The sequence below is a fragment of the Schistocerca piceifrons genome, chromosome 6 (genome assembly GCF_021461385.2).
Source record: "Schistocerca piceifrons isolate TAMUIC-IGC-003096 chromosome 6, iqSchPice1.1, whole genome shotgun sequence".
Classification (NCBI taxonomy): Eukaryota; Metazoa; Arthropoda; class Insecta; order Orthoptera; family Acrididae; genus Schistocerca; species Schistocerca piceifrons.
In genome coordinates, this window is record NC_060143.1 from 410,880,067 (window position 1) to 410,902,435 (window position 22,369).

The 22,369-nt window shown below is 38.5% G+C and overlaps 1 protein-coding gene across 1 annotated transcript in view; it reads right to left on the reverse strand.

Annotated features, from left to right (window-relative positions):
• LOC124803111 (protein sly1 homolog) overlaps positions 1-22,369 on the reverse strand; it is a 245,983-nt gene that overhangs the window by 126,478 nt on the left and 97,136 nt on the right. The window contains 1 exon segment of the mRNA XM_047264268.1: positions 8,537-8,627. Within this exon segment, the coding sequence (XP_047120224.1) occupies positions 8,537-8,627 (91 nt within the window).

Below are 22,369 nucleotides of genomic sequence, written 5' to 3' on the forward strand. Positions count from 1 at the left end.
CGAAACACTACAGGAGTCAAACTGCAGATGGACTTTTCGAGTAAAGAGCTCAAGGGAGCAAATCAGGACACTTTTATGTTTGTGCTGGAAGAAGACACACCTGCCTGCGGTAATGCGTACAACTTGGATGTATAACTGATAGATTTTGGGTGAGGATTTTAACTTTTGCTAGTTCTGGAAGAAAGCAGACTTGTTTGTAGTAATGTACATGATTTGGGCATGTAGGTAATCAATTGTGGGTGGTGAACAGCTGTTAACATGCTTTAACTTCTGAAGGTTCTTTTACTTTAAAAGATTTGAATGTGTTTCTGAGTATGACTAACTTTTGTCACTTGATTTAGAGGACTGAGAACAGAAACACTATGAGCTACTATTCTTTGCATCTCGTGTTTAATTTGTGAATCATCATGTTGAACTCTGACGTGTTTTGAGCTGGTGTATGGTGATTACAAAATGGACTTAGTTTTTGTTTATCTTTGATGATTATTTAGTTCGGGGATTTTGTTGCCATTCTCATAATGCTGTCTGTTGTGACTGACAATTCGCAATTTTTCACAAAAACAACTTTTATTGATGTAAGTTCACAAGGTTGATGACTGAACATACGAATGAAAGGTAACAATAATGAAAAAAAGTCTCCTAATTGAGGTAAACAAAAGTTCACTTCTAATTTTCCACAAAGGTTCGTGGTAAAACACACACACACACACACACACACACACACACACACACACACACACTGGTAACAGTCCAATTCCAAGACGAAGATGTAATCTTCAACGGTCACAGTATACGAGGTCGGCATCCAGCGTGAACTGAACTTCGGACCTGGTTCTGGCCCCTATACAGCTGTCTCCAGCCAATCGGGTTTTGGCGTAGTGATACTTCCTGCAAGCTGTGGCTCGAGCTCCCCCTGCAGGAAGTAGTGCTCAGAATGTCTGTTTCCATTACTTTGTATGTAAATAGCCGGTGTTTATCATGATGCTTTTGGGTACGCCTTGGGCATAGACAACCTCATCCTCTGTGGTGTTATATGGGTTGCCGGCCATCAGGGGCTACCTTGGCTCCGGTATAACACTGTCAATATAACTTTACTGCATTTGATAAAGGTATATGCTGTCTGTATTTTAACTGAATATCATCGGACCACTTCTCATTTATTTGATAAATCATTTCTTGAACAAACAATATTCAAAACAATTCTGTCATCTACATCAACTACAGGCACTATAACAGAATCCTTGTTATTAAGTTAACCTTTGTTTTGTACCCCTGTGTATTTTTTAAATTAACAATTGCAGTCAATGCACAGCCATTTGACTGCAGAATCACAGCTACAAGTTACTATTTGCAGTGAATTAGCAGCAAGGCAGGAAAGCAAACATCAACGATTTGGCCCTGTGACTACATCCCATTTTTTTAAGCCCAAATATCTAAAGTATGGGTAACCACAAGTAAAACACAACGGGTTTGCTCGTATGGGCTGCTGTTTGTGAGAGCAACTATTCTGCAGTAACCATTAGCTACTGTCACAATTGGTGTTTTCACATATGGAATATGAATTTAATCCCTTTAGCATTACAATTGTAATTCTAATACTTTATAATATTCTGCAATCGAGGCCACAAGGCTATTGCATGATAGGCAGTTTGTGTGTGTGTGTGTGGGGGGGGGGGGGGGGGGCTGTGAACATGAGATTTTGCAGCAGTTGCTTGCATGAGAATGACTAGCAAACATCACGTGTGGGGAAGTTAGGCACAGACTTTCAAGAGAGAAGGAGAAGGCTACGTAGAGGCGTGCTAAGTCCAAGTCTGCAGCGGCCAGCAGCAGCCGAAACCTTGTGGCAGCGCAGTTGCTGCGGCAGCCACGGCAACATGGCCTACCAGCAGCAACTCCAAGGCAATGGCAGTATCTACACTTTTGGTAGCAGCAGTACAGCAGATGCAGCCAAAATGACCCACAAGTTAAGTACTTGCATCAGTAGCATTAACATGTGTGAAACCACAAGGTCATCATCAGTAATGGAGCTTTCACCGATTAAGCCATCGCCCTGTCTGTGGGACCAGTTAGTCCAAGATCTGAATGTGAGAACATGACAGTGTTAAGAGAGACGATATTAGCGAGGCAGATAATCCAAGATCAGCAAAGGGAGACGCAATTTCAGATGATTCAATGGCATTGTTAAGGGAAATTCTGAGAAATCTGAGCTCTGAAATCGGGGTCGTAGTTAAGAAATAGGTTCAATAAAAACAGAGATAGCTTCAGTAGAGACAAGTGTAGCAGGAAGTATAAAAGCCGAGATGAAGAAAATTAAATCTGATTCAGAAGGCATAATTCATTCAAAATTAGAAGCTATAAGGGCAGAAGCAGACAAAACATCTAAGGAGTCAACACAGTGGAAAAAAATTTTGGGGTCAAGATGGAAAAGATACACAATGAACTGGGCAGTAATGCAAAAATTTGTGTGTAGAGGCAAAAATGCCCTTGAGGATATGACCAGTAACTCTGTTAACAATTTGTTGGGTTGAGTAGCAGATTGTGAAAAGGAAGTGCTTAAAAATATAGAACATTTTGAATCAATATTAAATGGAGAAGCTGTGCAGCATGAACAGCAGTTTAAAGACAGGATGACAGAATTAAATTCCTTAGCAGCGAATCAGCTTAGTTCTGTGATAGCTGTTCCATGGTTTAATCAGGAATGACAAAGTGTTATGCAAATGATGAAAATTAGCATCCAGCTGATTTTCTTGCTGTGTATAAAGATGGCTTTTTGAGATGAATGTCAGGAGAGGCAATGATTAACTTCACTAAAAGACATCTCAAGGGCAATGTATAATCAGGTAAATTTAATGAATGCTTCATTTACCACCTATGATGTGTTCAGAGTTGTTTCCTGAACAAACTCTGGAGTGAAGGTAAAAAAATGCGACGTCAGAATGAGTTTCTAAATGAACCAGATTTCAAACACAGAAGTGGACCAATGCAGGATTTTTGTGTGTGTTAACCAGCTAATTTGATGCAAATAAATCGCCCGCTGGGAATGCTGATTGAAATCACAGTGCTGAAGAGGCACTTACCAGAATATTTACAATGAAATCTTACAACCCGACAAATTCCATTGATGAATTTTTAGATTTTGCTGAGAAGCTTGAACAGGCATTGAAATTCAAGCCTTATAGTGGGAACAGCACACAGGAAAATGGGTAACAGAATGGGAATATCCACAATATTAATATCCACAATAATCATAGTGATCATAACAGAAATAATTATCACCATAATAATTATTATCAAAGAGAAAATGGAAACAGAAACTTTCATAATGGAAATCAAAACCAGGAACTAAGATATGAGGAGCAGAAACCAATGCAATACCAGAATAAGAGGTCAAGAAACTTGAGATGACTGCATCTCAGGTCTGTAGGTGGTGAAATAAACTGATGTTGAAAAGGACAAGTTATTTTAAAAATTCTATGGCTGTCAACAATGTGGAAAATAAGCCATAATACTGGAGATGGAAGATATAAGAAATAAAAATAAAATACGGAATAATTTTAAACAGCACAACCATAAGGAGGGCAAAATAAAGTTGGTAAAATGTGCTGAGAGATTCGACAAAGATGATAAGGGCCAGGAGAATTTATTTGGGAAGTGACTGATGGAATGAATTTACGTTTGCTGAGAGATTCTGTGATCAAAACAGAGACAGAGGTGAATCTGAATTTGGCAGTGGTGGAATGTATGATAAATTGTAAATGAGGCACTGATCAGTAGCAAGATAATTTTGTATCAGAGAAATTAAATGAAGCTATCTGTGAATGTGGCAAAGCAGTAGTCTCGTCAAGTGGGGATGAATTTTGTGGTACATCGACAGAAGTATGTGAAGGTATTTGTAAAGGTGGTGTAGCAATAGTCTTGTCAGCTTGTGACAAATTTTATTATTTATCAGTGGGACTGGGTGATTTATTGTTAAAGGGATGTAAAGGTGATGTTTCATGTGCTGGAGCTGTGAAGGTTGAAGCTACTGACCTAGATATCTTGCAGGAAAGTATTGGTGCATTTATTTCTATTGATGGAAGTGAACTGATGACTTTTGATAAAAGCATGAATTATGAGTGGATGTGGAAGGACAAATGTGAAAGTAATGTGATAGATACTAGATCAGAATGCAGTGTGTTGGAGTCATCTGAGAGTAGAGAAAATGTTACAGAGACAGAGACAGTTCCGAATTTGGTGAAAATTGAATGTATTGTGAATTCTGATGTGGTGCAATGCAGTAGCGGCAATTTGTGTGTTGTATCGGAGGAGGCTGATGAAGTAATATGTGATGATCTCTACAATGTATCGACAGGTGTAATAGATGTTTTAAGTAATGAATCTTATGAGTATTTGATAGATTAAAGTTAGCAGTGATTTGGTGAATATAGGTAAGGACTTGTTTAAGAGAGGCGAAGTTTTAAGTTGTGTGGTTGTTGTGAGAATGTTGCAGCTACTGATATCATTAATTCAGAGGATGGGAGCAGTAAATTTGATGCTTACGAAGATGATGAAATGATAGTTTTTGAGGGCAATTTAATTCCCACGGATGAGTTGGAGGTAGATCAGGAGAGTCTAAGAATGGATAATGAAAACGACAGTTATTCCGAAATTATAATATGCACCAAAAATACAGAAGAGAAAGCAAGGGTCATTGAAAACGATCTTTTGAGGGAGCAGTGCTTAGAGAGGAGTGAAATTTAAAATGTGCAGCCTGTAAGTGAGGTGACTGATTTTGGAGAAAAAATAAAGTGGGCACCTCTCGAAACTAAAAATGGCTTTGCAGTGGTAATCACAAGTTTGGTTGGTAAATGTAAAAGTTTGTTGGTGAATGAGGAAAGAGGCTTCAAATTTGAGCAATTCAAAAACTTAAAAGAGCGAGATTCAGAACATACTCCAACTGGCGAGAAAAATGCAACACTTGCAGAGTTGACCTTGCGAATGAAAAACATGGGCTGTATTGATATAAGTGTGTTTATAAGTGTAATTTCATGGTAGTATGTGAGAATATATTAGGATTATATTGCTTCTGTAAAGGGTTAACATGATGAATTTAACATGTATGTGAAATGTGTGGAGGCACAACTTAGTGCAAGGAGTGAGCTAATATTGGTTGCACAATTCTTGGTGCAAAGAGGTCAGCAGAATATAATTAATTTTGTTACTTACAAAAGAGTGCAATTTAAATCACATTGCATGTAAGATTACGGGGAAAATTTGAAAGGTTATTTAAATATGTTCACTGCAGTATTTTGGATGGGTTTCTCATGTCATATGTGTAGCTTATTTGTAATTATTACACAAATGATTGTCAGATCACCATCATCACATTCACACAGCAAATGAACACAGCATCAGTACCTCCCATATTGTTATGTATGTGTTTTTAAATAATGTGGAAAAGGAAAATCTACCCCTTTTCCTAGACTTCTCCAGTCCTTTTCCTTCACCCTTCTTCCTCCTCCTTCAACCCTTCTGCCTGAAGAAGGAGCCACTGGCTCCGAAAGCTTGCCAATCACGACAATCTTTTATGTGTGTGTTCTGCTGCCACTTGGTGAGTAGATTTTTTATCTGTCAATTTAAATAATTTTATCAAAAACTGATTGTTTTCATTGTTATATCATGGAAAAAGCATGTCAGAGTTTAACTATTTGAGAAAAGTCATATTTCCATTAGTTTTTGCCATTAGTAAGAAGGCTTTTATCAGTAACTGAGTCCAAATGAAGTTCATCTCAAAAACCCAATCTCAATTGCACAAAAGTACCTTTCACTGTTTGTATTAGAATTGTTGCAGTACTGACGTATTTTATATCACTATAAATCTTTCTTCCAAATCAATAAGACAAGTTTCCTTACCTTAATAAACAGGCATAATATTATTATTATTATTATTAATTTTTTTTTTTTTTTTTTTTTTTTGCTATGTTCAACTACGTAGAAAGCTTGATCAAGAAAAACTCAATAGTAGGTTGATCATAAACCTAGATCTCTAATTCTCACAATGAAAACAAATGAGTGATTGCTGAGGCTTTTGTGCAAAAGAACAGCATCATTCATTACATTTAACTCAAATATCTCATCTTAGAGATCTCCGATATAGTTCTGGTTTGGCACATATGATAATATGATGCATCCTTAAGACTTGATATGCAGAATTGCTCACCTAAATTAATTAACAAAAATGTTTTGAGCATCTAAAAACATCCAACAGCACTGTCAGGAAAGGTAATTTCGTTAACTTATCTGTCGTCATCTTAAAAATCTGTGACTTAAATAAAGCTAAAATCTACCCTCAAGTGCACATTAAAACATTAAAATATGTCTGAGCTATCTGTGACATCATCTAAAAAGGAAAGATAATAAGGTCATTAGAGATGGAGCACAAGCTTGTATTTGGGAAGGACATCAGCCATAGCCTTTCAAAGAAACTTTGCTGCCATTTGCTTTACCAACATAGGGAAGTCACAGAGTGGTTGAACAGGGATTTTTTCTCCCAAAAAAAAGTAGGGAAGTAAGAGAAGATCCAGCAAACAATGGTATGTTTCATCACTGGATTATTAAATAAGCACAAGAGTATAATGGAAATGATCTACAAACAGTAGTGGCAGATGCTATAAGAGAGGAATTGTGCATTATGAAGAGGTTTAATGTAGAAATTCCAAAAGCGTACATCGCAACAAGATTCAGGCAACATATTATAGGGTACTTGAATTAATTCTTCTGTTTGCTGGACACAGCCTTACCACAGCAGTCATACTGGTTCCTGTCAGATCAACAAAATTTAGCGCTGTCGGTCTTGGCTAGCACTTCAATGAGTGACTTTTTCCAGGTCTGCCAAGAGCTGTTGGCAAGTGGGGTGCACTCTGCCCTTCTGAGGCCAACTGAGGAGCTGCTTGACTGAGCAGTAGTGGCTCCAGTCATGAAAGCTGACAATGGCCAGGAGAGCAGAGTACTGACCACACGCTCCTCCACTACTATTGTGCCTTCTGGGGACCTGCATTAGATTCCTGGTACTACCAAGGATTTTTTCTTGGAGGGAGGACTGGTACAGAATGCACTCAGCCTCATGATACCAACTGTGGAGCTATTTGACCAGTAGTAGTGGCCCTAAAAGCCTGGCAAGTCTGAAAAATGTCTGGAAGAACAGTGTGCTAACCACACACTTCCCCCATACAGCATCTGCACGATGCCACAAGGCAGAGGATGACACAGCAGCCAGTAGGCATCCCTTGGGGTTTCATAGCCTGGACAAGGAGCTCATGTAAGGTAATTTAGGGAGGCTGTATCCTTTAGCAGTTACAACCTTTTCCCACTTTTTGGGCAATAAATGGTTTCTGCAATTTAAAAAAAAAAGAAATCAAGTTTCTTTTGAGATGGTCCACTTGTGGAAACAATTTTTGAGCTCATTAAAAGATGTGAAGAGTTGTTCAGAAAATTTACACTGCATGGACAGAAACAAATGGTAATCAGAAAGGGTGATGTCTGAAACAAATGGTAATCAGAAAGGGTGATGTCTGGTGAACACAGTGGGGTGAGACATCCCATTGAAGGCCCTCCAAGGTTTCCTTCACTCGATTTGCAACATGGTTTGGCACTGATAATGAAGCACTCACTTCGTCATGTCTCAAGCATACAGAGGATGTTTTGTCATTAAATGTATGATTCATATTGTGTGAGTGTGTTCCATAACATTCAGCATTCACTGTTTGACCCAGTTGCAGTAGCTCATGGTACACCACACTGATCAGGATGCATTTTGCCACAAACTTCAAATGTTGCCTTTGAATCATCAAAAACAGTCTCTGCATGTTGTTTCTGACACAGCTTGTTCTGCATATGGTAACACTAGCCAACAATGATTTTCCACAGCAAATTTACTGAGATGAAAGCAGAAGAGTGGCACTTTCTGCAAATGATGTTCTGTAGGTAAAAAACTCAACATGTTCAAGGCACTAAATAGATATGTTCCACAGAAACAAAATCAAATCGTTTAGTTTTTACCCCTCACAGGATAATTACCGTCCGATTGGCAACCACTGTTATAGAGGGTGTTGGGTGTATTTTTTATTGAGGGATGAAGATATTAGCAGAAGAAAAGAAAAAATGGAGAACAACAAAAAACCAGTGAAAACCCTGATTACCAAAATATGTTACTTGTCATATGCGTGTACAATGTTGTTGCCTTGACTGACTTTCCTCTCTCTCTCTCTCTCCAGTGTGTAGTTTATGAATATCATCATACTGACTTCTGCACACAGTACATGACCGAGTCATTGAAGAAAGTATCAGCTTTCTGCCCCCCCCCCCCCCCCAACAAACATCATAATATCAAAGCATTTATTAATAGCATCATTTGAAATATGACCCCTTCAAATGAGATCAGCTAAGTAGCTTTGCTTCCATGGCAGTTGGATGACACCCCTGCCACCTTTACAACAGCCAACCATTAAGGCAAAGGAATACTACTACAAATACTGAAAATTTAGGAAGATAAACTTACCATTGATTCCTTTAATTTCTTAACTTCATCCTCTGATGATCTATATTGTTCCAGTTCTTCCTGAATTGCCTCAGCCACAATTGGAAATGGGCTGCAACAATTAACAGAGCACATTGCAATTTGCATTCAAATTCAGTAGAAACTGTGGTAGCTCCCTCATAACTATTCATTTTTATGTCTATGTGATATCAAAATTTACAGTTTATTTATACAAACACCTAAAATTTGTACTTCACTATTTTTTTTTAAAAAAAAAAAAAAAAAAAAAAAAAAAAAAAAAAAAAAAAAAAAGGACAGACAGATCCCTCCCATTCTGGGATGTGAGTGATCTGTTCTTTCTTTTAACCTCCCCCAATCTATCCCTCTCACCTCTTTGAGGAAGAAACTATTTGTTCCAAAAGCTAGGATAGAGTGTCACTTTTATTTTTATGTGTATCTTACTGGCAATATTATGCATTTTGCCTCCTGAAGCTACGTACTGGGCATCAATTCTGTCTCATAATTTATTAACATCATAAATAATCTGACAAAGAGTTTTAGTAATATAACCTACACTTACAGTTTGATTCATGCACAAGCACAAAGTGAAAAGTGCTCAGCCTGCTACAGATAAGGTACTGATATGAGGGTTGGAACAATAACAGTGGCAACTATTTATTTACAGCTCGTACAAAAAAGGTATGTGTTTCAAAGTTTTACTGACCTTCAAAGTAGGCACCATCATTGTGTATAACCCATCGCCAGCCATGTGGAAGTCGTAGCAGTGCCACTTGTGTTGACAGTTTGAGTGGCATGGTCTATTGCCCAACGAATTTGTAGCAGTTCAGAAGCAAATGCCGTGAAGTGTTTCCTTCAGTTAAGAAACTGAGTTGAACTCACTTAAGTCAGGGGACTGCAGTAGGTGGTAAAGCCCAGCCCATCAGTCAAACAAATGAGTAACAGCTTGCGCTGTACGTGCTTGAGCATTGTCCTGCAAAATGATGGTCAGGTCCTGTAGAAAGTGTCATCACGTCTGTCTTTAAGCTGGTCATAGGTTGTGTTCCAAAAATGAACAGCATTGTGATATACACAATGCTGGTGACTACTTTGAAGGTCAGTAAAACTTTGAAACATGTATCTATTTTGCACGAGCTGTAAATAAATAGTTGCCACTATTAAAATCCCAACCCTCATATTAACTTAATATTGTACTGGACAAGCAGTTATTAAGGTGTATTAAATAGCTGACACCAAAAGCACACGAATGATTAAATATATTGTACATGTAGAATTAACTGCCTGAAAGCTTTATGCCAGATGGGCACCATATCTGATGAATGTCCAATACAGACCAATTTGAAAATAAATTTCTCCTTCATTGTTCAAGGCCACTTTTAAAAAAATCAAACTGATTTGTGCCCAGATTTGTTAATATAGATGAAGGCATGGGTTCACCACTTTATGAGAGAAATAAAATAACAGTCAAATCAGTGGGCCCTACAACAACAAAAAACTGTTTTTGATTACATTCAGTGAATTGACTACATACGTAATACTTTCTGGGATTAAAAAGAGGGGTTGTTCTCACTGATTGCCTGGTTACTGGTGAATCTATAACTGGTGATAAAAATATGCCAGTTTTTTGGTGACTGCATGGAAAAATAACAAGAGAACAGTACTAGATTGTGAAAGAAACAAAGGAAAAAAAAACCTTCGTCACACGGTGTTTCTCCAATGAGATGGGATCTCAAAACAGAACAAAAGGGAAAAATATAGCAAAAAAATGTTTTCATCACAAGAATGGACCTTCAAAATAGGAAAAGGGATGTAACTTAAGTGTGAATTGTTGAAACATCCTCCAAATTCACTATTTTTAACACCCTCAGATTTACCACCTATTTCAACATCTACAGAAATGTAAGGTTGGAAATTTTTTAAACTCAAATGAAGAGATATGCCAGCCAGAAGATTAGCAGTTTGCAGTCCCTGTAGAATCACACTTCAGAAATGAAATCTATTCATTGGACAAATATTGGGTTAAGTACAGTGCTGGTTGTAAAGGCATGTCCTGTTTGTGACTCAGTGACTGTGGAGGAGGAGGACACCACAGAGAGGAGGTTGGTTGGTTGGTTTGGGGAAGGACACCAGACAGCGAGGTCATCGGTCTCATCGGATTAGAAAACGACGGGGAAGGAAGTCGGCCGTGCCCTTTGAATGGAACCATCCCGGCATTTGCCTGGAGCGATTTAGGGAAATCATGGAAAACCTAAATCAGTATGGCCAGACACGGGATTGAACCATCGTCCTCCCGAATGCGAGTCCAGTGTCTAACCACTGCGCCACCTCACTCGGTAAGTACAGTGCTCTGATACAGAATTCTCTTTAACGGTTTGGAGACCAAGCATAGTGCAATTCGGGCCACAACACTGTGTAAAAGGCCCACGTCCAAGTATGTCTCAGATCACAATGACGTACACACCACCTATCACTTGAAAAGTGGAGTAGGTTTGTTACCTGTTCCTTGACAGGTGCTGCCCACTGTAGTTAGTTTACAGAATTACTTCAATAACAGGAGTAATGAATGTAACAGATGCTGTCGCAACTAAACCACCCTTGTGCATTTGCACTTGCATGAGGTTTGTTCACATAATTATTAGGATTTGATGTTTTCTGTAATTCTGCTACAAATATGTCATGTTTGTTGAGTGAGTAATGAATTTTGGAAACACTATTCCTACCACTGACATGAAGCAGCATCAAATACAAGTTTGGGATTTTTTCTCAGGGAAGACAAAACAATCTACTGGCACAGTAAACAGGAAAGAAATATGCTGGTACTGATCCCATTGCACCCAACCTCTCCATATGCCAGATTGTTTTAGACCTTTCACAGAAAAAAAGAAATTATGTGTGAAATTGCTCATAACTCACTTCAAACATATTTTTAAAGGATATTTATATTATATCACCATTACTGTAAAATTTATAATCTATCACAGAAATAAATTAAAAATTTATAACCTATCACTGAACTAAAATAAAGATGAAAAATAAGTCTTGACACTTGGTCTTTCTGGTGTTTATTTCCCTTTAAGATATTTCAAATGAAGATATTCCAGTAACATTTTAAGTAACGACATACCTGGACTTAAAATTCTGTAAGGGGCTGGAATTTGAAATGTTAAGAAATGGACTTTTCACTTAAAAAGCAACCTATCACCACCTAGGTAAGAAATTTTCTCCTTGCCTTGCCATCTTTATTTGGTTGTCACCTCATTTTGAATCCTTGTTTTGTTTGTAAATAACAGCTGTAGGGTGTTATAATTGCTTCATTTATTTATATATTATGATTATTTATGACTGCAACCTTTATCCTTGGTTCTTAATTACAGGATGATTTGTGATTCTCTTGCATGCACTTCTCCATTCAAGACATAGGAACAACATAATATTTTCAGGTAATTATGCAATTTCACATTTCTGTTACTAATGGTGAGTAAGGTACTATTTGCTTAGTTTTAACCCTGCTGTTCTGTTCACTTTTACTTGACATATATACTGTTCGGGTCAATATGACCCGACATATCAAAATGCTTTAGAAACATAAATTTTGGTACAGTTTTAGCTATCGACATTGTTGTTCTATTCCAGTACCTTGTTAGTAATAATAATAATAATAATAATAATAATAATAATGGTAATAATAATAATAATAACAATGCATACAACTTTATTGAGGGATATTTTTCATTTAAATATGCACATAAATTTGAAACAACAGACAGTTTCCATTACAGGCATTCAACTTAGAAAGCACTACAGTTTTTCCATACTTCTATTCTTATTGTTGACAGTTTAGACGTAAGTATTGACATTTTCTAACAACAGACAGTTGTCATTACAGATATTCATCTTAGAGCACACTACAGTACAGAACACACTACAGTTTTTTTATTACATTCCAACATAGAAAGCACTACAACTTTAGAATCCTCTCTTCTTACTGATTGTAGTTTAGGCACAAGTATTCACATAAATTTGAAACAACAGAATTTTCAATACAATCATCTTATAAAATACTACAGTTCTTTTCTTACTGCTTGCACTGTGGACACAAGTAGGTTACATGTTTCTTGCAAATATGTTTACTACATTTTCCACACACCATGTTTGTTTTATTGTCATTACTTGATGGACAGAACTTACAGCGTGCACGTTTTGTAGATTTTCTTGTTGTTACCGATTCTGACACACCACCCACATCATTCGGGTTTTGGATGCTTGTGACCATTCTCAAAGAATCTTCTGTTCTTGGGAAATGCGTTCTTGATGCAATATGTTCTTTTATCAGTGACTTTCCAAGTTCCTCCAAGAATATTCTCCTTCTAGTCAATTTGCTTGCATTCCAATTAGGGTCAACCGAAATCCACAAAACGTATGCATTATAAGCAGAAACATCAAGAATATTGTAGAAAACTATCATTGGCCACCTATTACTTTTTCGTTTGCATGTATATGTACCTAATAACTGATCAAGCGTGTCTACAGCACCTTTGGTTGAATTATAGTCCAAAATCATTTTTGGCTTCTTATCAGCCCTGTCACTGATTTCCGCATCATGGTGGAGAGTGCTCATAAGTACAACATTCTTGTGTCTCTTAGGAATATAATTAACCACAGTAGTGTCATTTGTGAAGTAAAATGAAGAGCTGTGTACCTCCTTGTTGGTCATTTTGTGTGGAAGCTCCGGCTTATTTTTCCGTATAGTTCCCAACATAGTCAATTTCCTTTTCAGAAGCAGCTGCCCCAAATTGTACGACGTAAAAAAGTTGTCACACGTGATATTCTGACCACGTAACTCAGAAGTGAGATCAGATACCACCCTCATTCCCTGATTTCTTTCTGGTGCCGCTCCACTCACCTTTCCTGTATAAATTTGGGCTTTCAGTACGTATGAAGTTTTGCTGTCACACATGGTCCATATTTTGATCCCATATTTTGCCGGTTTACTTGGGATATACTGCTTGAATGGACAGCGACCTCTAAATGCTACTAACTGCTCGTCAACAGTAACATTTTCTCCTGGATTATACAGTTTAGGAAGGACCTCTACCCACTTCTCCCAAATACTACGAATTGCGGCAAGTTTGTCAGTACGTCGTCTTTCCTCTCTAGTAGATTTCTTGTCAAATCGCAGGACACGTGATATCTTACAGAATGTTTCATGAGACATGGTTGCTCGAAATATGTTTCGCCCAGTATCTTTATCCCACAAACTTTTTGTAGACTCCCCATGAGATCGATATACACCCGCTAGGAGTAAGAGTCCTAAGTATGCATGGAAAACAGAACCATCAATATCTGTCCACTGTTCACCATAAACTCGCTGCCCTTCAATATTTGTCATCTCTATTATTTCATTTTGAAGCGCTGTGTGAAATACTGCTTCAAATGAACATTTTACATCAGATATTCTGCTGACTGCATACCTGGTAACTCCTGGGGTACTCTTGATGATGTTCGAAGCTGGTAGGCGACCATGTTGTGCTGGTGGATGCAACTGCCATTCTATATTCCCATTTTTAGAAAGAAAAGTCTCTACACTATTTTGTATGGGCTGTGGACTGTCGTAACTGTCATCGGAACACTCGCTTTCAGATGCATTGCTGATGTGATCTTCAAACTCAGAAAGTGATCCTTCATCTGGTGAGGCATTTACTATTTCTTCCAACTCACGATCATTCAATGGTCTCATCGCCATGGTGTCACAAGTCAAACTGGGCAGAAACAAAGCATTCCAATTATTGAGAACTGCCAATTATTATTTCCTGGGGAAAGCAACAAACAAGCCCATTGTTGTGAACGCATGGAGCTTTAGGTGATTGTTGAGAGTAAGTTGGAATGATGCAGTCACTATTCCCACACAACACAACAAAAATAATTTTCGCCATTTCCAGATTTTAGAAATAAATACGAGTTACACTAAACATATTTGTGTCGGGTCATTATGACCCGAACATTACATATGCAACTATTACAGTTGAAGCCCAAACTTCTTAAACTTTTTTAAAACCTTTTAAAACACATGCTGCTCATCCATTTTCAGACAAAGTCACAAAGTTTCATAAATATATATTGGTATTTACATAATGTAAAATAACGTTCATATTCGTTTCGGGTCATATAGACCCGAACAGAACAGCAGGGTTAAACTGAATTATCTTAACTGAACTTAGGTAACATAGACATTTAGTTTTTTTCAGTAACTGTAAAATTTTACTATGGGTGAGAAGTGTGGGCTCTGTTGTAGGTTTGTGAATAGTGGGTTACAGTGTGGGATTTGTTCAAAGTATTTTCACTGGGGGCGGGGGGGGGGGGGGGGGGGGGGATGCTGTGGGGAAGCCAGTGGGCATTCTAACCAGATCCTCTCCACTGTAGTAGAAATAAGTTGATAGAGGGGCAGGAGCATAAGAACTGTGGCCTTCAGGTGCAGTTACAAGAAATACAGGAGGAACTAGATAGATTGAGGAGTGTGAAGGGTACTGGGGAATGGGAACTGACAGTTGGCAAGAAGGCAGCTAGAAGGAGGAGGTATTCAGGCAGTTGTACTTTGCATATATGCAATAGATTTGACCAACTGTCACTCTTGTAGCTGTAGGTGTAGGTGTCCTCAGCAGTTAGGAGGCCTAAGTCAGTTGCAAAGTCTAACAGAAAGAAGAAGGTTCTGCTGCTAGGTAGTTCACATGCTAGAAATGTAGGCCAGCAGTTGCAGGAAGTGTTGGGGAGTGAGTACCAGGTCACCAGCATCATGAAACCTAGTGCAGGGTTGGCTCAGGTGACTGACAGCATAGGGGAGTTAAGTAGGAATTTTACGAAGGAGGTTCAGGTAGTGATAGTGGGCAGAGAAGGAATAGTCTTCACAGGGACGGGGAATATGATGTAGGTGGCGACCTGGTAACAATCACTACTCAAACTGGTGGCACTAATGTGTATCTCGTGCAACTGTGGCATCGTCATGATCGTCCTCATCTTAATGCAGCTGTTAGGCACGTTAACATGGGGCTAGAGAAGGCACTGATGGCAGAAGGCATGGGTCACATTGCAGTGGTGCCAGCTGAGTCTATCAGTAGATTGGGTTTTACTAGGCATGGCCTTGCACCTCAATAGGTATGGGTAGGGGAGGCTGGCAAAGCTTATAGGTGACAGTGTAGTAGTTGTTGTTGTTGTTGTTGGTGGTGGTGGTGGTGGTGGGATCACTTATGGAAAAAAATCTGGCAGTAGTTGGCATTAGAGCTGCATCTTATGTTAGAATGAAGTCAGCTGATAGGTATACCTGTTTAAAGGAAGTCACTCTAACTAAGGAATCACCTTAAGAGGACGTCATGTTTCCAAGTAGAGCAGGCATTAACATACTTCATCAAAATATAAGTGGTATTAGAGATAAAGTTAGTGAACTGCTTATAGATGTTGACTCTGAAATTATTGGTATATAGGAGCACCACTTAAATAATTTGACAATTCAGAGGCTTCCTTTGCCAGGATACAGATTAGCTGGCTGTTTTTCAAGGAGTTCCTCACAGAGTGGGGAAGTGGCCATGTACGTAAAAAACAGTATTCCATTTGATTCCATAGACGTATCACAGCACTGCACTGTACAGATGTTTGAATGTTGTGCAGGGGCAGTTGAATTTAGTGAAACTAAACTTCTACTTTTTGTTGTTTATAGGTTCCCTAACTCTGACTTCAGAGCATTTCGCTCACGCTAGAGAGGGTTCTTCAGTCACTTTATAGGAAGTACCAAAAATTAGTTATATGTGGCGACTTCAATATTAATTTTGTATACAATTGTGCAGGAAAAAGGATGTTGGTAAATCTCCTAAATTCATATGATCTGATGCAGAGTGTGTTTTTTTTCCAACTAAGGTGCAGGTGAGCAGTAGCACAACCATAGACAATATTTTTATTCATTCTTCATTACTAGATGGGCATTCTGTTAGTAAAAAGGGTGAATGGCCTTTCAGACCATGATGCATAAATATTAAAAGGCTTTTGTACTCAAACAAATGTCACATATAATTACAAACTATGTAGGAAAGTTAATCCAACAGGAATAGAGTGTTTTTTAAACCTTGTCAAGGAAGAAGAGTGGCAGGATGTTTATGGTGCCGGTAACATAGATAACAAATATAATGCTTTCCCTAACACATTTCTCATGCTCTTTGGGTTGCTTTCCATTAGAATGTTCTAAATGGAGTACTAGCAGTAAAAGGCAGCCTGAGTGGCTGACTAGTGGGATAAGGATACCTTGTGGAACAAAGCGGAAATTATATCGAAATGTTAGAAGTAGACACAATCAAGCTACTACAAACAGTACTGTAAGATGCTTTAAAAAGTTGTTAGGAAGGCAAATAGTATGTGGTACGCAAATAGAATAGCTAATTCACAGGATAAAATTAAAACCATATGGTCAGTTGGGAAGGAAGTGTGTGGTCAGCAGCACAAGGTCGACGATATAAAGTCAGTTTGTAGAAAAAATATTTCTGTTACTGATAAATCAGATATATATATACAGTATTTAACAATAATTTTCTGAGCACTGGTGATGAATTAAATAAAAACATAAAAACTTAGTTTCTACAGGGAATCATATAACTCTCTTGGGAAATGTCTTTCCGAGATTGATGTCTGAAATACTCCTCTGTGATAGAGACAAGGGGGAGATCGAGTCAATAATTAAATCACTGAAGATAAGGACTCTCATGGATATGATGGACTGCTAGCAGAATATTAAAGTACTGCACTACACACATGTTAGCCCTGTAATTTTTCCTTTAGGAATGGCCAGGTTCCTGAATGATTAAAGTACCCTGTAGTAAATCCGCTTTATAAAAAGGGAGAAAGGGATAATTTAGACAATTTTAGACCTATTTCTATGCCATCAGTGTTTGCTAATGTTATTGAAAAGGCTGTGTATTTAAGGATAATTATCATTTTATATCACACGATTTGCTATCAAATGTACAGTTCAGCTTTAGAAGTCATTTAACAACTGAAAATACTATACTTTCTTTTCTCTGTGAGGTACTGGATGGGTCAAACAAAAGGTTTCAAATGCTAGGCATATTTTTTGATTTAACTAAGGCATTTGATTATGTTGATCACAAAATATTGCTCCAGAAGTTGGACCATTACAAAATATGGGGAGTAGCTCACAATTGGTTCACCTCTTACTTTAACAGCAGACAGCAAAATGTCATTGTTCACAGTGTTGAGAATGGCTGTGATGTGGGGTTTGAGTAGGTACAGTCAAATGGGTGGTGTCCCAAGGATTAGTGTTGAGGCCACTCCTGTTCCTTATTTATAAAGGATGTTGTGTGCGACACTGACTTAGTTTCAAATAGTGCAGTTCATGACATAAGTTCATGGCTTGCAAAAAATAAACTAATGATAAATCACAGTAAGGCTCAGTTTTTACAGTTTTTAGCACACAATTCAACAAAACCCGACATTATAATTTCACAGAATGGGCATATGATTAGTGAAACTGAACAGTTCAAATTTCTAGGTGTTCAGATAGATAGTAAACTGTCGTGGAAAGCCCACGTTCAGGATCTTGTTCCAAGACTTAATGCTGCCATTTTTACTATTCAAACAGTATCTGAAGTAAGCGATCGTTTGACACAAAAATTAGCCCACTTGGCTTATTTTCATTCGCTTATGCCTTATGGAATTATATTCTGGGGTAACTCTTCCCGTTCTAAAAGCATATTTTTGGCTCAGAAACGGGTGGTTCGGGCAATAAGTGGTGTTAAGATTACAAACTTTTCAACCCCTGTTCACGAGTCTGGGTATTGATATTTTGACACTGGCCTCTCAATATGTATATTCTTTACTGTTTTTTCTTGTTAACAATATCAGCATATTCCCAAGAATAAGCAGCTTTCACTCAGTTAATACTCGGCATTAATCCAACCTGCATTTGGATCGGACTTCCGTAACTCTTATGCAGAAAGGTGTGCAGCAAACTGTTTCATTAATTTTCAATAAGCTACCACAAGAATTCAAAAATCTTAGCAGTAATCCACGCATTCTCAAGTCGGAACTGAAGAGTTTCCCCACATGTCACTCCCTCTATTCTGTAGAGAGTTCCGTGAAAAATTAAGCTGATTCTTACGATATATTGTTGATTGCGTTTACTTACACTTATGGCTTGATATTTTTGGGTTCATGAACATTTTATTTATACCTGTTATTACTTTTATGTTGTAATTTTATGTACTGACACATTCCATGACTTTGGAGTTTGCTCCTCAATTTGGTCCTATGGAATTTGACATGTAAATAAAAAAAAAAATTCAAGTCAGCTAGCAAAATAATTATATTATGAATTACTATCAGTCAAAGTGAAACAGGAGGATCAGAGAAAAATTATGATGAACATAAGATCTCACTATGCTGAAACTACTACAACATAACGCTCATCATTATATTTTAATTTGAAACAACAATTATATAGTGACCACAAACAAGACCAGGAATGACTACAGAATCTGTGTAGCCCTCAACTCACCAAAGCATCAACAGCAAGCCATCAGAGAGTAAACAGGTGGGCAACAACAAGAGAAATACGAGCAACAGAGATGGCATGGCAGAATACCAGGCCCAACAAGTGAACCAATATCAAAAACCTAAGACATAACAAATCCAGAACCAAACAATGATGCAGAGAGATAGTAATTCAATAGCACAGTGAAATCCCAACTGACTGACTGAGCAGCTGCACTGCTGGCTTTAAAGGAGACCCACAAGCACTGATAGGCAGGCAGGACAGGCGTGTCTCCATAGCCAGTGCTGCAGAGGTGATAGCAGTGCTTGTAGTTTATAGCATTGTCATCTAGCAGCTATCTAGGATACCAGTAATTACATCATCAGATGGAAGGAGTTCAAGCTGTTAGCACTAAATTATTTGACTTTCTAAGTTTGGGAATTTTTTATGACATTGAAAAATAATTTATTTTCCTATAAGAAAACATTATATAAATTTTTGGCCTGGTTTGGACGTAGTTATACTGGTGTGCATATGACAAGGCAGAGCATGTGGTGATGTGCAATGGCAAGGGACAGCATACAATGTGATACTACATGCAATATAGTCAGTCCACTATGTCTCTGGTGTGTGTTTTGGGAAGTGGTTACAAGGTGTAACATTGATTTTCATGATAGTTTACATATGGTGACAGTATTTTTCCACTGTACTGTTTGTCAAGGGTGGCATAAAGCAACAAGGTAAATACACTTTAAGGCAAAAAAGGAATTACGTGAATGGGACAGAAACTGGAAGATGTGATGTAGATGTACAAGCAAACAAATGATTACAATTTCAGAACAATTGGACAAATTATTCAAGAGAAAGCGCTTCACAAATTGAGCACATGAACAACATGTTGGTCCAACTCTAGCCCAGATGCAAGCAGTTATTCGGGTTGGCACTGATTGATAGAGTTGTTGGATGTCCTACTGTAGGTTGTTGTGCCAAATTCTGCTCAACTGTTGTGTTAGATCATCAAAATCCTAAATGGTCAGAGGGTCCTCCCCATAATGCTCCAAATGTTCAACTGGGGAGAGATCGAGTGATCTTGCTGGTGTAAATAGGGTTTGGCAAGCATAAGATAATCAGCAAAAACTTTTGCCATGTGGCACGCAGGCATTATCTTGCTGAAATGTAAGCCCAAGATGGCTTGCAACGAAGGGCAACAAAATGGGGTGTAGAATATAGTCAATGTACCGCTGTGCTGTAAGGGTGCCATAGATGACCCCCCTGCTACGAAAAGAAATGGTACCCCAGGCCGTCAGTCCTGTTTGTCAGGCTGTATGGCAAGCATCAGTTAGGTTGATATGCCACTGCTGTATGGGGCGTCTCCAGACATATCTTCGCCAGTCATCAAGGCTAAATTCAAAGCAGGACTCATCAATGAAGACAATCCTACTCCAGTCAACGAGACTCCAAGGGAAAGATGTGTCTGGAGATGCCCCGGACAGTGGCAGGATACCAAACTGACTGCTGTCTGCAATTCAGTCCGACAACCAGGAGCAATAGTCTGGGGTGCCATTTCTTTTCATAACAGGACCTCTTTTGATTGTCATCTTCAGCGTCCTTACAGCACAATGGTACCTCAATGGCATTCCTCACCCCATTTTGTTGCCCTTCATGACAAGCCATCCTGAGCTTACATTTCACCAAGATAATGCCCGGCCCGACATGGAGACAGTTTGTACTGCTTGTCTTCGTTCTTGCCAAACCCTACCTTAGCCAACAAGGTCACCAAATCTCTCCCCAAATGAGAATTTTTGGAGTATTATGGGCAGGATCCTCCAACTATCTTGGGATTTCAGAGATCTGACATACCAACTGGAGATAATTTGGAGTGATAGCCCTTACTTCAGGAGGACATTCAACAACTCTATCAATGCCAAAACGAAGGTGGGCCATGCATTATTGACTTGCTCAATTTGTGACATTTTTTCACTTGAATAAATCATTTAATTTTTCTGAAACAGTAATCATTTCTTTGCCTGTACATTTACTTGGACAATTCATTCATGGTATGTCACATTTTTTGTTTTAGAGTGCATTATCTTAAGGAACAACATCAACAGCTTTCCTTGGGAGAGAGAGATGCAGAAAAAGTGGCCTAATGTGGCACTTACCCTAGCATTGCTGATTACCATGGTAGACAACAGCTGATGAGTGTGGCATGGGACAAATACAAGAAAGCTCACTAGTAAAGCCAGGCTGTATTATCCATTTACCTCTGTGCAGAACACTTCCTGCATCCACATTCTCACTTGCACAGAATTTTAACTCCAGATCAAAGATCTCTGTCTACTCTCATCCTCACTACAGGTTGATCCCTTTCAACCTGGGGTGAGTGTCCTGCTCTTCCTTCTTAACATTTCTCAATCTATACCTCCCTCCTGAAAGAAAGACAATTAAATTTTGTCAGACTACCCATTTGAACCTGTTATTTATTTTCAAACACCTAACTGAAACATTCATGAACGCATCAAAATCACTATCACTGTGGGTAGCACTCCATTATCCTCTCCACCACCAAGAAAGATGATAAAAACAACAATCTGTAATCATGGGTGCTGCAACATCCCCCCTCCCCACAGCTTTTGTTTTGTTTAGAAAGTGCATGCATCTGCAGAATACGTCAGCACATAATAATTATCCTGTGTACTGGATTGCAAAACCTACTCCCATCACCGTCAAAACATCAATTTATTCTGAGATGCAATGGAAGAAATTACTACAGAAGATGTCTTCACTGAATGGGGCCAATACAAGAATAGGATGTACCCAAAGAACTGCTTACAAGTCTGTCAGAGCATGAGAAACACAATCTCCCTTATTTACATGATTATTCAGGGCAGACCTCAAAAGGCATCCAGAAAACAAACTGAGTTGCAGATGTTACATAAGATTTTAAGGGATAAAATAAAGGAGATTTTCGATTGCAAATGAGGGTCATCAGCCTGGACTAAACAATACTGTTAACTTTGCTAAGCGGCATCAAGAATCTATGAATATACCTATCAAAACAAATATCTGGAGACGTGAGGACACATCTAAGCAATGTGTTTTTATTACAGTTGTGCAAGTGCCTCTTGTAGAATTAGTGACACACACACACACACACACACACACACACACACACACACACACACACACACACACACACACACACACACAGAGAGAGAGAGAGAGAGAGAGAGAGAGAGAGAGAGAGAGAGAGAGAGAGAGATTAACTGTGTGCAGTGTAATTGCACTCTGTACCAGCACGTTCTCAG